Genomic DNA, 16,193 nt, shown 5'->3' on the forward strand with positions numbered 1-16,193 from the left:
TATCTATAGTATAAATGGATATAAATGACAAGGGTTAGTTTAAAAACTATGTGGTTTGTCCACCAAATTGTTTTTATTTGTATCAGTTTAGGATAAATAAAAGATTCAAAGCGCCGCGTTCCTAGAATTTAAACAAGAAACATTTGATTATTTAACAGTTAGAATTTTAAACATAAAGTTGTATATGTTCCGGACCATATAAGTATTATGACCATACGCGTACGGTCATGACTATATGAGTATATTCGCCGGAACATATAACACGGTGGGTATGGTTGTCCTGCGAGAGAACATTATGTGCTGGTGATTTGGTCCTGTCAGGTGCTGGTGGGTCCTGATTCTGTGCTGGTGGGTTTGTTTACAATTGTATCAGAACGGCAATAAAACGACTGTTTTGTTACTTAATTTTTCTCTGATGCGTCATAAGTACCATGCAAAGTATATTACAACAATATTATATTGCAAAAGTCGTGCAAGTTCGCTAAACGGAATTGTCCTGACGCTGTGCTGGTGATAAGAAAAACGGTCCTGGTTCTGTGCTCCTATGTCCTGGTTCTGTGCCTTTATATTTTAGTTAAAAGTGGCATATATTCAAGATCATTGATGCTGTACTGTTGTTGACTAATTAACTGTTGTCTGCTTTCTTGAAATAGACATTGTTGTGAATCTGTTTACTGTTATTATGAGAGAAAAAATACCCCTATTTTTTTATTTTTTTTTCAAATTAACTGTAATCTTATTTATTGGCCTGTTAATGGAACCCTTCTTGCCCCCTTTTAAGATAGGAAAATATGTTTACGATTTTCGGGATTACGATCATTTTACAAGATCATATATAAACTCACCTGTGTCGATGGGTCGTGTGAGGTTCATGTATTGTCTTGGCGTCCGCAATTACAAAAAGATCTTTTCTGAAATTACTTGACCAAATGTTACCAAATGATTTTTCAAGAGTGAATCTAGGAAAAACAATATTCATCAACAAACATGATCACTGTCTGTTAAAATGTATTCGAGTTTTTAGTTACAGCCGATTCCATTGAGTATGTAGGCAAAGGTAATATCTTTGGTTAGCTTGCTTGTTAGCTAAACCGTGAAGTCATTGTTAGGTAAGGTGTACTATTCTCCTTTCGAAGTAGCCTGGTCCTACAGACAGAAAGATGTGTCATTTGTCGGACCAGTCTACTGTTAAAGTAGGGTAGTTTACATAACATAACAATGACTTTTCTGTTCAGCAAGCAAGATAACCAAAGATATTCCCTTTGTCTACACACTCATTGAAATCGGCTTTAATATTGCAAAAGTTCAAGCAATTAGGGCTAAACTTACCGAGGAAAAAAAAATCAAAAGGCCAATGTCTATCTACCTTGCACATTTCAGAAAATTCAGATCAGATAACGAAACTAGGTCCAGGAACATTTATAAGCAATTTAAGATTTTGACCCTCACAGTTTCCATTCACCACAAATATTCTTGTTACAACGAATCATTTTAAATACAAAAATACAATTTGCAGCCTTTTGTTTATCTATTAATATATGTATACGGATAAAGTTATGAAAGGCAGCAGGGTCACCAGGGTGAGGAGTCCATGTCATCTGAAATAAATGCTAAGCATAGATCTAGAAAGCGACAGAAAATCATGACATTAAAAAAACTCGATTTTTTTTCGAACAAATTGACACATAAAATGAATTATATAGTATTGTGGAATTTTTAACTTGTGTTCAATTCATTGGTTACACCTTTTACTAGGATAACAATCCTGTCAAGTATGAGCTGGGTAAAATATTTCAGAAAAGAAGATGGAAATGTGAAAGTTTCCGTGCGTCAGGTGCAACAACATACGAACAGCTAACATGCCTCGTCAGGGTGGAAGCTAAAAAGTCCACGAAAATTTGATTTAAAACCTTTATTTGTTCCAACAAAGTTATTGAGATTTTGTTGAGCATTTAACCATCTACGACAAAAAGAATTTTCTTTTTAGAATTTACAGCTCTTCTATAAATATATGCAAAGCAAACCATTGATCAAATTGCTTGCTATGATTGTTTGGATGTTTGTAAACTACAGGTAAGTAGTCTGTTTACTATACACTAGAATTGTTTGGACAATAAACATTAACTTCAATTCCTGTCAGTTTGTATTTGTCCAATCAAATCCCAGTATGTATTGAAACTCCGCCTACCTATTGTTTGAAAACATCCAAGAAAACATAGCAAGCAAGTCAATCAAAGTTTTTTTTGCATGCTTTTATAGAAGAGCTGTACTATATAATGCAAAGAAGCGTTTAAGTCTTTCGCCAAAAAATACTATCAATTTCTTTTTGTCCTATGTAAACTTCCGTACCATTTCCTTCCATTCATGATCATTAAATTGAACTGTAAAATACTTCTTGGTACCTTCTTAATTCCTTTACAAATCTTATGTAAACATAATTATGACAATAACTGTTGTGAGCACGTCAAGATACACTGCACACTTTTAAAGTTCTGCTTCATCAAACATTCAAATGTGAACTTAAGTTTTGAGACTTTTTTAATCGACACGATTGGGATTTTTGTATATGAGAACATGGTTTATCTATTAGTTGAAAATGCGGCTTTGAACTAGCTTTCAGTACCTGCGAGCATTCGTTGTTCAATAATGTGTGTCTTTGTGTTATTATTTTATGTGATAAGTTGTTGTGTTGGTACACCACTGTAACAATGAAGGAGGAAATGAGGAGGGTTGGTTGGGTGGAAGTGGGGAGGGGTATGCGGAGCGCTAACAAACATGTCTATGCGTCATGGGCTTTGATCATTGTTGAAGCATCAATGTAAGGGGCATTTAATATCTTAATAAAACTATTCTTATTTTAGATACTATATATTGTTATCTGATATTGGACGAAAGATGTTGCCCTTTTATGTAATTATGTAATACACGTTACGATCATTTGAAAACACATATTAAACAGCCAAATGGATGCACAAGAGCTAAAATAGGAGTCATAGATCCTATTGACAACAATTATCTACCCAATTTTATTGATTTTGTAGCATTTGTTTCAAATATGACCAACTTCTTATCCAAAATCACCAGCACCGTATCAGGACCCACCAGCACAGTATCAGGACATGAATAAATTGAGAAAATGCTAAATTTTAATAAATTGCAATGTTTTTTCACAAAATAGTTTTGTCGTTAGATTGCGGTATAGAAAGCGGACTCTATGAGCATTTTTGTTTTATTTTTTTCAGTTCTAGATTTTCTGAAAATGAGCATTTTTGTGTTACGCTTACTGAAACAGTTTAGAGGGTCAACTTTTTAATGGTTTACATATGAACCCATAAGAAACAAAATTGAAAAATCTCAACTGTTTTCTTCCATTTTTATGAGTGAAAACGTCAAAAATCATCATTTTCGTCTTTATTTACATTTTTTCATTGATCACCAGCACCCGTCAGGACCGAATCACCAGCACAGAACGTTCTCTCGCAGGACAACCATACCCACCGTGTATAAACTTTAACCAATTAATTTAAAGAAATGAGATCTAAATTGATAACTGGCCTTAGAAATTCATAATAGTAAAACATCATTAAGCCGACAATAGTACACGCGTACATGTACACAAATAAGATCACCAAAGATATATATAAGATCCGCATTTCCTTCGTATGCCCAATCATCTCAATATAAATATTAATTTGAAAATTTAATTAAAATGAATAATTATAAAATACAAATGTTAAAAATGATTTATCACACATTACTATTTCTCTTTGCCATACATGTCATCTCTATGAAGTGTGTATGCCATCTGACATCATCTGTCAGTTCCGGGTGAAAGGCGGTAGCTAACATATTACCCTGTTGCACTGCAACAATAACTTCAGTCTGTCCACTTCCGGATCTGTCGAGTGTCGCTAAAGCTGTTACTTCCGGACTACAGATTTCCACAACTGCAGGTGCCCGGATAAAAACACCATGATATATATCATCTGTATCGCAATTCTTAAAATCCGCGGGAACAAAAAGTGTTTGCTTTAATTTTACTGGTGCTTCAAAGCTGTTGATCTGACGACCGAAGAAGTTTCTGGAAACGTCTATGTCCATTTCAGCCAGCTGTTGAAATAAATAACAAAAATGATATTTAGTTTATATTTGACAGTGTTATAGACATTGGATTACACACTGTTTTGTCGCTAGTATATTACTAGTTTAAAGACTTTTTTGTCTGTGCTGTAACTAAAACAAATAACAAATTTCAAGCAGATGACCAAAAATATTTCTTTTAAATGATGATTCCCTCCATACCTTATAATGATTAAAACTTTCCGACTCAACCATAAAGCACCCCCCCTTTTTTCCTTGAAGTTAAATGGTTGCCCCCTTACAGTATAGAATTTCAGGAAATAACTGTTTTGTGTTTGAAGCTTTGAAACGTTCATCGGTAGTTTGACTGTCGCAATTGAGTTTCCAGGTTGGTGAGATTTTATACTGTAATATAAAGTACATGTAGTTTTACTTATCGTTATACCGAGGGTTGTCCGCCTATCTTTTGGTTTTCTGTCTGCTTGGATAACAGTATCATTCCAGCACATGTACCCCAGGTCACATGAACTTTTGAATTTATCCACTTCCGCAAAGGTTCATCCATTTTATTACGTTTCAGAAATAAGCTAATGGTTGTACTTTCACCACCAGGAATTATAAGGCCGTCCATGTTGTCAGATATGTGGTCCGGATGTCTTACACCAATAATTTCTAAGTCAGGAATATTTAAGCATTTTTGTGCTTTACGCAGTGCCACGTGATGTTCATTGAATGCTCCTTGTACTTCTAAGATACCAATTGCTAATTTATCTCTTTTGGGGGAGTCTTCTGGCAGTGCAGATGGCATTCTGTAATGTATATAAAGGACAAGTAGTAATTTGTGATCTCGAAGTGAACAGAGCTTATTTACTGGAGATGTTTAGATCTATAATTATGATTCCTGTTAAGATTTTACAAACATATTAAGTAAATTAAAATAATGTTTGAAGAGTAATGACATATTTGTCAATGAAAAAGCAATACAACGCAATAAAAACAACTCACGGTCTTAAACAAAAATAGACAGACGCATGCTTCATATGTCAACCTCATAATAAGTCACCTCATACCTTAGGAAATGCACAAAACTGCTGTTCTAGCTATACACCAATATCTGGCTCCTATAATGTTATTTATTGACCAAAAGCTTCGGACAAAATTTGTTAAAAAGTATAAAATTGTGCCTCAATGAACTGTTAAGTCTCGAGTGTACTAATATATTTGAGCAAGTTATCGCCATTGCAGTCATGTATGAAATTCAAGGAGAGGTGAAATTGAAGAACGATGGGTAAAATGCTGTATAAATGTTCTTGCAACAAAATAAAACTTATCGTGACGGGATATTATTTTCTAGCATATTCTCAGGTGAACATTTAAAAACATTTAGAAATAGTTATAATTCTTTAAAATGCATTGATGCTATAGTTATTGAACAAGTTAGTTATACTGCTAGCTATATATATAGTTATAGAGCTAAAGTGACCCTACTCAACCCGAACAACTTCACATATTGTGAAAATCATCGTCCTTCACTTCGCCTATATATCACTCTGCTCAGTCGCTCCGTTATTATGGTATAATGGCTTTGAGATACGATACGATATTATCAGCGACGTAGCGATATTAAAAGGAAGATGTGGTATGATTGCCAATGAGACAACTCTCCACAAGAGACCAAAATGACACAGAAATTAACAACTATAGGTCACCGTACGGCCTTCAACAATGAGCAAATCCCATACCGCATATTCAGCCATAAAAGGCCCCGAAATGACAATGTAAAACAATTCAAACGAGAAAACTAACGGCCTTATTTATTTTAAAAAATGAACGAAAAACAAATATGTTACACATAAACAAACGAAAACCACCGAATTATAGGCTCCTGACTTGGGACAGGCACATACATTTATAATGTGGCGATCTTAAACATATTAGGCGGATCCCAACACTGCCCTAACCTGGGACAGTGGTATAACAGTACAACATAAGAACGAACAATAAAAATCAGTTGAAAAAGGCTATACTCATTAGATGGACAAACATACAAGTGGACGTGTTTTTGAGTAGACATTATCAAGTTTTGATGTATTTAGGTGAAATTCTATAATTTAAAACTAATACTATACAGAAGAGCATTAGTTAAGGAACAAGATAAGATATGAAAATATCGACAGGATATGGAGCTTTTTTTTCTTTCGAGATCTGTAATTTCTAAAACATGGCGGGAAAAGACTAATTAGGACTCCTACCTTATACTTGCATTGGTATTAATTGGGTGTCAAATCGAAAGAAAAAAAATCTAGAATCTCCTTAAAATTTGGAACATGACCTTTTATGAGATATTGTAGTTTTATATGAAAAGAAAAATGTGGTTTACGAGGAGAATATTTAACTCTGTATCGTAAAGTCCGAACAATTGACAAAACATCCTAAACCTGAACAAGTTCAGTGTAAAACTACATGTTTTTACTTATACATGTAGGAGTCGAACAGAAACAATATAACATGAACATATTATCGGACTTTCTTCGTATAAATATCTCAAAATATCAGATGCTCGACACAGTGAATCATTTTAGTTCGTTCGCTGTGCCCACTCGACAAAACCGTTCACATTGTTGCTCGATGGACCTTAAACCCAATCATCTATACGTCTCCTGTCCATTGTTGAAAGCTGTATGTTGACCTCTAGATGATTTTCTTTGGTTATATGTGTCGTTAGGTTCCTGTATCATTATCGAATGTCAACATCTCCTTTCAGTCAAACAGTTTTAGTTCCGTCTGATGTACTTCAAAATAATCGGACCATGAGAAAATCATAGATATAAAGAGATAATGTGTTTAGATTAAGTGTTTTTTTCTTCAGTTTAAAAATCTAAAAGCTTAGCCAAAATTTAATGAACAAGGTACTTGAAAAGAAAAAAAGTAGTATTTTTCATAGTTTGGACCCTTTTTCATCAACTGTATTCGACGACCAATTGAACGAGGTCTATTGATATGCATCTAATTCACTTTTCGTGTTGATGCACACACTTAAAATATGACCAACATTACATCATTCTTGTAATAGTACATAAACAGGACAAAATATTCTAAATCCTAATTAATTCTGTTTACCAAAATCATATCTTTATTATTGAGATAAAATTTTAAAAGGTTTCATGTTAAGAGAGCTCAAGGAACCAGTCTCCCATCGCTAAAACATTAGAAACCTTTACTTTATTCATAATTCGATACCAGTCTCCCATCGCTAAAACATTAAAAACCTTTACTTTATTCATAATTCGATATGATATAAACTCTGTATAAACTACCCCGGATAACAATGTTTAGAAACTATTTTTTATGTATTTGTATTCTTCGATATCATAAAAATAACAAATATATAAACATAAACCTATTTTTTGCTTGTCTTTTGATGTTCCGTCACCGTACCGGACATTAGATATCTTCAAGTCCAAACAGTGAAATAGCACGGTTAAAAAGAGCTTTGCCTATGTCATATGTTAATAAATAAATGAATTATTTATATTGTTTACATTCATTCGTCAATATATCATTTACTTGAAAAAGCATACTTTCGCTTACTTTTTTATCATGCAAAATTGAAATATAAATTAAAAATATACAACGCAATTTCTTACCTTTGTCGTTTACATAAATTTGAGTTATATAAATTAGTTGTATAAGTTATAAACAACACGTTGCATAAGTCAATGGTTTAAAATCTTTAAACATAAACAAGATAATATAAGAGGCTTATTAAGGGCATGTCCGTAAACAAATTACTTATCTCCTAACAAGTCAGTGTACTTATATGGCCGATTAATCTGTTAAATAATTGTTGTATTCATTAACCCTCCATTGAACCCACAATCAGATGTTAGTGTCAGACCAAACTTGTATTAAACCGGATGAGTTTAGTTCATATATATATACTTAATCTGAAATAGGAGTTGTGTGGACAGAAAAACAAAAATTATGTCGCAGAAACGTGGTAAGTTAAATAATACTGTTTTATTTTTTACAATTTTCTTAGCATGAAAATAGTTTTGATAACGCCTCCCCCTCTCTCTCCATCTCTCTCTTTAGTTTTGATTTATTTTTCATGTCTTAACGGGGAGATGGGATGGCGTTTTTCTTCTAAAAGTAGGAATTATCTATTAATTTTCATATAGTGAGTTCTTTATTTGGAATTTAATTATCTTATAATGTTAATTGATTTCAAACATTATTCACAAATATATATGGCCTAGATCTCTTATTCCGCCAAAACAAAACAAAAAAGAGACAGGGGGTGGGGGTCCGTCTACTAGACTATAGTCCACAGTTACATCAATTTTCTTGAATTCTTCTGGCTGCTATATATATTTGCAACGCTACATTATTATGTAAATTGTAAATAGCCGCTGTTGAAGTTAATATTTATTTATGTAAAAAAAATAATATGTATTCTAGCAGGAACATATATATTGACATAGATATACTGTTCCCAGATTCTAGTCAACGGATTTTACTTCCAAGTTCGGGCACTACTTTGATTGCTCACAATAGAGACTAATACCCATGCTACATGTACATCTAGGGGTTTTGTGCAAGCTGTTTGACTACTAACACGTAGTCATGTCCGGTCTGATTTGGAATGCTAAATTTGCTGTTTAGTATTCTAATTTGAAAAGATATATATTATACACTTTTTAAAACATTCTCCGTTCTCCGGTGATGAATTAAGATATTATTAACAAATTGAGATTCCACTTACTTTCTGTAAATAGGCTTATGGTGCTATGGATTTTTATAAAAAAAAATATGTCCCTTTTGGTCTAATAGCTATTAATACATTCTTGTTTTTCAAATGCTTATTTTTTGGGTGTTCCTAATGAAGGTAAATCTAGAAAAAAAAACCTTCGAATGAACCAATGTAAAAACTTTTTTAGCGTTATTTTCAGTTTGGTGCTCTCAAGTTAAAGATTGCTCGTCAACATTTTTTTCCAACAAAAACATTTCAAACAAACCCTTTTTTCATCAAACTAAATATCTAGCCATTTTTCCTCACGGTCTAAACAATTTGCAGAGATGTAATTTTTTTCTCTCTCTCTCTCGTCCTAAATATGCATGCAATATTTGCCACTGGATGTTAAGCAAATTTACTATGATAATCGAATATAAAGTACAGGGCAAAAATAAAAAAAAAACCTCATTCATCATTAAATGCTATTTTGATAGTTAATGATTCATAATATGAGAAATATTTTACTTAGTTTTCGTTGCATATAAATACGATTTGGGAAAGATATTTTGAAAAAGATATCAAGGCTTTAATTGTTATATAACAAATAAATAACACATCTTAATTTCTTAAATAAACTACATGTAGACAAGTGCGTAGAAGAATTTATTTTAGAAATGCATCTTTTGCTGACAATAACATGTAATTTTAATAGTAACAACTCTTTATTGCATGTTTTAACAGTTATACGAGCTTTAAACATGCATGTCTTTGCGATAAATGTAATGAAAACAAATCCTTTAACTGTTTAAGGTTGTGTTATTAATAGTTATCCCACAAGGACGCGGTGTGTCAGTGTAAGATCACCCCGATGGCCGGAGGCCAGAGGGTGATCTAACACTGACACACCAAGTGCGAATGGGATAACTATTTTACATCCCAGCTGTTTTAGATTAGACGGAAAACCATTTACAATTCATAAAATCTAGTTTAGAATGCCACACAACCATATTACTATATGATGTATACCCTTAATGACCCTCAAACACGATGAGTAGATATCAAATAATGTCAACTCGCCCCACTTGCTAATCGGCCCACACTGTATCGCCACTTTATAAAAAAAATCGCCCACTCTTGTTTACCGACTCGCCCCACTTTTGAAAAAGTGTAAAATCAAATTGAACAATCAGTCTGAAAACTCACTTATTCATGTTATTAACGAAAAAGGTTTAAACCCCACTGAATAAAGGTTTGACAACTCGCCCCACTTATAAAAAGATCTTGCTTCCTTTAAGTATGTCAAATTACTATTAATTCGTATCCAGTCGTCCTGGTGTAGTGGTATGTGTCGTGGCTTGATATGCTAAAGGTCTTGAGTTCGAATCCCAGCATATACACTGGATTTTTTCTACGTGAATTTTGATAGATAGTCTTTTCCGTATAATTGATTATAAGTTTTATAGTTGATTTGACATTCCCGCCAAAATGTTACAGAACAAAGGAAAGCATGCATAACAAAGAAACTCAAACTGGGGTGATCCGTCTCAGATCACCCCTGTTAGAACAAAGGAGCTGGGATGTAATTAATTATCACCTCACGTCGTGAATGTTACAAACATTAATTCTGTTTTTTATGCATAAATAATGATAAAGGAAATAATTTGTTGATTATTCTGAGACTTATACTATATAAGTCATGTATTTTTTTATATCGTAACTAAATTCATGTTTTCCAGTATTAAATGGCTCAATCTTTACAAGTATTAATCCTATAATCTTCTTGAGAAAAACAAAAGCACAGAAATTCATTATATCACGCCTATCTTTAGACTCCATTTGAATTATATGTGCATGTGTCTTGATATATTTTGTTTTTGTTTGTTCAAATTATTTTTTTTGAATTTCTGAAAAAATAAAACCCAACACGATTGAAATGAAGGTTAATTGAACTATTCATGCTTGGAACAAAATGTGCGTTCCGTTTTCTAGACTTATTTTCTTTTACACTGTTTTCTTTTTCTTTCCGAACAGATATTTTAGACGTTATGAATTTAACGCTGAAGGATGGAGGTACATCTAACGGCCATACAGGTTAGTACAATGAAGATTTTAACACCATATAGAGGGTTTGTTCCAAACCGGTTTAAGATTTAAACATTTTGAGTGGATCTTTCTAATGATTTAATACATATCTCAGTTTACTTATCACAAGTCGTTATATATACGATGTGTCAAGGAACAGCACAATGGATGTATTATAATTTTATAATTTGGTCGCTATCTTTCGTTTCTGAAGACCTGGAGAGTTCGCCCCCTGTATTGTGGTGGATGCGTGTTGTTCTATTTTTTTTTCTTGTATGCAGACTGTTTTGTGGCATTGTTTACCTTTTTGTTTTGCTTTTTTTTTGCAATGGCATTGTCAGTTATTCTTCGGTTATGAGTTTTGAAAGTCCCCTTGATATCTCCTGCCTACTTTTACTGATTTAAATTGGTGTCATCGATCATGTTATAACAAACCATTATACTTCTGACGTTTTTACTCAAACACACTTGGCTAATGTTAACAAAGAAATCTTCCAAATATAAAATGATTGTCTATGACATTTATAATATTTATATTTTAGGAACCTTTAAAGTCAAAGCAGGCCTGGCTCAAATGACAAAGGGTGGTATAATCATGGATGTCACAACACCAGAGGAAGCAAGGATTGCAGAAGAAGCCGGTGCATGCGCTGTAATGGCATTAGAAAGAGTTCCTGCAGACATACGACGAGAAGGCGGAGTTGCGAGAATGACGGATCCAAAGGTTATATAATATATAAAAACTCTGATTTGTAAATCGTACACTGTCTGCAATGTCACAATCATAATATTACGATACAAACACTTATGAGTTGAATTATCTCAAAACCTAATACATAATTCTTGAAATTTTGACAGCACTTACATATATTTTACAAAACAGCAAATGACGTTAGTTTCTTTTCAGCATGAGATACATTATATTTTCTTAAAAGCATTATATAGGGTCTAGCTTTAATCATTTGTAATGAGTGTGTGACTATTGTATACATCATAGCAGACCCCTCTTTCTATTAATAAAATGATAAAGTGATTATAAGACAGAATTTTACTTGCACATATCAAAAAATGTTTTATTTTAACAGGTTTGCTAGCCAATTGACTTTAACTCAACAGTTTGTTTTTACTCTTGTCGATAGCCACTATATAAATGTCTTTGAAGCAACATACTGTGTGTGTGGTAGGGGTTAATGGTAACAACTTTGAAGCTTGCTAACTAATTCTTCAGATGGTTTTGTCAATATTGCCATAACTGTTGCGTTTAATCCAATCTGAAGTGTTAGTTATATATTTTTTTCAGAAAATCAAAGGAATAATGGCAGCGGTAACGATACCAGTAATGGCCAAGTGTAGAATAGGACATTTCGCTGAAGGACAGATCTTAGAGGCTTTAGGAGTTGATATGATTGACGAGTCAGAAGGTACTGTTTGCGATTGCAAAATTATTAAATGACTCCTAGCTATGATTTTTAAAAAATCACTTGCATCGGCCAGCCAAAAAAACCCCCAAAAATTACCCAAATTAATTTTTTATTGAAACAGTTCGTTAAATATCCGTATATATTTTGTCATGGAAATGGAATTATTTAAAGCTTACATATATAATATGAATGCAAACGGATTATTAGTGTATATGATTATGAAACCGCCAACCCCTTGAAATATCTAATGCATATTATACAAAAACAATCTCGGTTTGGATTAATTGTTAACTATAAATACAAATATTTGGAGCGCTTTATAACGCTGTCATAATATTTTACAGTTTTGACACCAGCAGATGAGGAAAATCACGTGAACAAACACGATTTTAAAGTGCCATTCGTTTGTGGAGCAAGAGATCTAGGTGAAGCTTTAAGAAGAATATCGGAAGGTGCAGCAATGATCAGAACTAAAGGTGAAGCAGGTACAGGGGACGTTTCAGAAGCAGTAAGACATGCAAGGACTATAAGAAAACAAATTAAAATTGCCCAGGCAATGGACTCTACAGAACTGTACCTTTATGCAAAAGAACTCCGCGTCCCAATTGATTTACTACAAAAGACTTCTGAACTTGGTCGATTGCCAGTTGTAAACTTTGCTGCTGGTGGATTAGGTATGTATTACTGGAGGTGTTATTATCAGTAGATTGAATGTGGATTAGGTATGTATTACTGAGAGGTGTTATTATCAGTAGATTGAATAAAAAGCATGATAAGGGCACATTAAAACTTAAAAAGTCGAAAGAAACTGGCAGTGCCATGGCAAAAACACAAGAGACGACCAAATGTCGAATTATTCACAAAACACTGTATAGAAACTAGTGTTGTCAACGGTTAACCGGTTAACCGTTCGAACGACCGAATACCGAATACCAAAATCGCTAACCGGTTAACCGGACTTTTTTCAATTTTGATAGATTTGATATAAATTTGTATTGAAACCATTAAATAGTTATGTTTTATTTAAAATTGTCGTCGTGGTAATTAATTTGACAGATCAATTGTCCAGTATATTGATTGCTATTGTTAATCCAACAAATTGAATATAAAATTAATTAGAACTTGTCTCTCAGCTTGGGGCAGGATCTTAAAGAAACATAATTAGTTTTCATGTTTTTTTAACAGTAACTTTAAATCAGTAATGCGATTAAATTTTATGATTTACTTCATAAGTTCGTTTTTAATCTACTTTTGTGTAGACCTACATCTAAATGTGCAACCTCCGTCGTGCAAGGCGTAGTCTTACTTGAAACGAACTGCTTACTAAAAAATTGTGAAATGCAAACCAATGTGAATGTTCTCAATGAATACGTGATAGTACAAGTAACATACTTAAAGAAACAAGCAAACAAAGCAAAGAAACAGGTCGTACGGTGACTTATAGTTGTTAATTTCTGTGTCATTGTGGTCTCTTGTGGAAAATTGTCTCATTGGCAATCATACCTCATCTTCTTTTTTATAATTAATCATTTCAAATTGAAACACTCCACATTATTTTCGGAGACAACAAGAGAAAAGAAAAGAATAATCGGTTTCAGACATATTCAATCCTACGAGATATAGAAGTGTTATTTTATTTTTCAATCTTAAGTTGGTACAGACGCTATAGTTGATACGGTACATCTGATTATTAAAGATCAAACTTCGCCAGGAATCCTCAAAGCAAGCCGTATAAAGCCAAAAGGACAATATTAAATTTTAAAAGCGTAAATTTATGACTTGGATGAAAGGTTGTCAAATTGACACTCATACTACATCTTATATCTATGTGTAGGGTACTATTGATAAGACTTTCAAACCCCAATCTGAACTATACCGGTTAACCGGTTAATCGGTCGAACGATTGTCCGAGTAACCGATTAGGCAAAAGTGTACGATTTGACAACACTAATAGAAACTAAAGAGCGAGCGATACAAACCGCACTAAACGGGAGGGGTTCAAATGGGAGATGTTTAAACGGGGATTCATCGAAACTTCTTAAATTTACTGGTAATTTCCAACAATGAGCGCGAAACTCCTACAATTACAACGATGGTAGGTGTATAACAGTCGCAATTTAAGATCACAATTTATATTGTTATTGTCAGATTTAAAATAAGTTTTGCGGAAAGATGATTGTCATGTTTTGTTTTGTTTTTATTTTTCAGCAACTCCCGCTGATGTGTCTTTACTGATGCAATTAGGAGTAGATGGCGTATTTGTGGGATCTGGTATATTCAAAAGTTCAAATCCTCCAGAGCGAGCAGTTGCCATGGCACAAGCCGTTACTCATTACAAAGACCCTAAAATATTATCAGAGCTAAGTTCTGACCTTGGTGCCGCCATGTTTGGTGTACCTGTGAACCAAATGAACAAATTCCCGACTTACTCAAAGCAGAAAAGTGATACAAACAATATTTGGGATGCTACTTTGGGTGATCCTGCCAAATTTCCTGTAAATCAGGCCCAGTCATGAAATAATTCATAGTTGTTCAGTTTGCATTTTAACCAGTCATTGCATGTACATTAAAATCCTGATTGAAAAATTGAGTTGCTCTGTTATTTAAAGAGTGTATGCATGTAGGTAATCGCGGTCTTTATTGATGCTCTGTTATTTATAGAGCGTATACATGTGGGTAATCGCTGTCTTTATTGATGCTCTGTTACATTGTATTTATAGAGCGTATGCATGTGGGTAATCGCGGTCTTTATTGATGCTCTGTTATTTATAGAGCGTATGCATGTGGGTAATCGTGGTCTTTATTGATGCTCTGTTATTTATAAAGCGTATACATGTGGGTAATCGCGGTCTTTAATGATGTTCTGTTATTTATAGAGCGTATACATGTGGGTAATCGCGGTCTTTATTGATACTCTGTTATTTATAGAGCGTATGCATGTTGGTAATCGTGGTCTTTATTGATGCTCTGTTATTTATAAAGCGTATACATGTGGGTAATCGCGGTCTTTAATGATGTTCTGTTATTTATAGAGCGTATACATGTGGGTAATCGCGGTCTTTAATGATGTTCTGTTATTTATAGAGCGTATGCATGTGGGTAATCGCGGTCTTTATTGATGCTCTGTTATTTATAGAGCGTATACATGTGGGTAATCGCGGTCTTTATTGATTTTCTGTTATTTATAAAGCGTATACATGTGGGTACTCGCGGTCTTTTTTGATGTTCTGTTATTTATAGAGCGTATACATGTGGGTAATCGCGGTCTTTAATGATGTTGTGTTTGTTTGATTGTCTTTTCCCTGAAAGAACCAGTGATTTATTTTGTGTCGTCTTGTCTACTAGTCCTGTTTGCTATTTTGTTTTGTTCTCCTGCTATTATGGTGACTGAAAAACAATCAGGGCATGTCATAATTGTTTTTGTCTGTCAGTCTGTCTGTCCCGTCCGTGTGTGATATGGTTTCAGCTGGTGAATTGAGGAATTCTTACTTGATTGAAATGAAACTTATACAATGAAAACTAACACTACGGAAAAAAGTCGATTGTTTTTGAGGTCAATTGGTCAAAGGACACTGTAAGAAAAAATGAAAAAGACTGAAAAATGGTTTTCAGGTGGTGACTTGAAATTAGTTAAACTTATACAAGTAACTGGGGATTGTAAGAAGCCCATTAATTTCGGGTTTGCTAGGTCACATATATAATAGATATAAGTCGATGTGGTATGACTGCCAATGAGAAAACTCTCCGTCCAAGTCACAATTTGTAAAACAAAAGCCAATACAGTCTTCAATAAAGTAACTAGTTGATAAGTTCCTCCGGATTTTTTCGGCTAGTTATTTCTTTCCGCCCGGAACTTTCCAACGTCGGAACAAAAG

The 16,193-nt window shown here is 33.7% G+C and overlaps 2 protein-coding genes across 2 annotated transcripts; one reads left to right on the forward strand and one right to left on the reverse strand.

Annotated features, from left to right (window-relative positions):
• Positions 1 to 3,687: 3,687 nt before the first annotated feature.
• On the reverse strand, positions 3,688 to 7,853 carry LOC143082205 (pyridoxal 5'-phosphate synthase subunit PdxT-like). Its single transcript, XM_076257786.1, has 3 exons — positions 7,728 to 7,853; positions 4,526 to 4,889; positions 3,688 to 4,110 (listed from the first exon to the last, which is right to left on the reverse strand). The coding sequence occupies exons 2-3, from the start codon at positions 4,886 to 4,888 to the stop codon at positions 3,748 to 3,750; spliced, it is 726 nt and encodes a 241-aa protein (XP_076113901.1). The 5' UTR covers position 4,889; positions 7,728 to 7,853; the 3' UTR covers positions 3,688 to 3,747.
• A 74-nt stretch (positions 7,854 to 7,927) lies between these two features.
• Positions 7,928 to 14,908, forward strand: LOC143082203 (pyridoxal 5'-phosphate synthase subunit SNZERR-like). The gene is made up of 6 exons (XM_076257785.1): positions 7,928 to 8,080; positions 10,847 to 10,906; positions 11,440 to 11,621; positions 12,198 to 12,318; positions 12,663 to 12,992; positions 14,527 to 14,908. The coding sequence occupies exons 1-6, from the start codon at positions 8,065 to 8,067 to the stop codon at positions 14,832 to 14,834; spliced, it is 1,017 nt and encodes a 338-aa protein (XP_076113900.1). The 5' UTR covers positions 7,928 to 8,064; the 3' UTR covers positions 14,835 to 14,908.
• Positions 14,909 to 16,193: the final 1,285 nt, after the last annotated feature.

The sequence above is a fragment of the Mytilus galloprovincialis genome, chromosome 7, assembly GCF_965363235.1.
Source record: "Mytilus galloprovincialis chromosome 7, xbMytGall1.hap1.1, whole genome shotgun sequence".
NCBI lineage: Eukaryota > Metazoa > Mollusca > Bivalvia > Mytilida > Mytilidae > Mytilus > Mytilus galloprovincialis.

What these genes read in the sequence shown, in the direction of transcription:
- LOC143082205 (XM_076257786.1), bottom strand. Translation starts at nt 4,888, where the DNA reads ATGCCATCTGCACTGCCAGAAGACTCCCCCAAAAGAGATAAATTAGCA. An exon ending in AGATAGGCGGACAACCCTCG is followed by an intron (nt 4,111 to 4,525) that starts GTATAACGATAA and finishes TTATTTCAACAG; the next exon opens with CTGGCTGAAATGGACATAGA.
- LOC143082203 (XM_076257785.1), top strand. An exon ending in CGAGAATGACGGATCCAAAG is followed by an intron (nt 11,622 to 12,197) that starts GTTATATAATAT and finishes TATTTTTTTCAG; the next exon opens with AAAATCAAAGGAATAATGGC. An exon ending in CTTTGCTGCTGGTGGATTAG is followed by an intron (nt 12,993 to 14,526) that starts GTATGTATTACT and finishes TTTATTTTTCAG; the next exon opens with CAACTCCCGCTGATGTGTCT.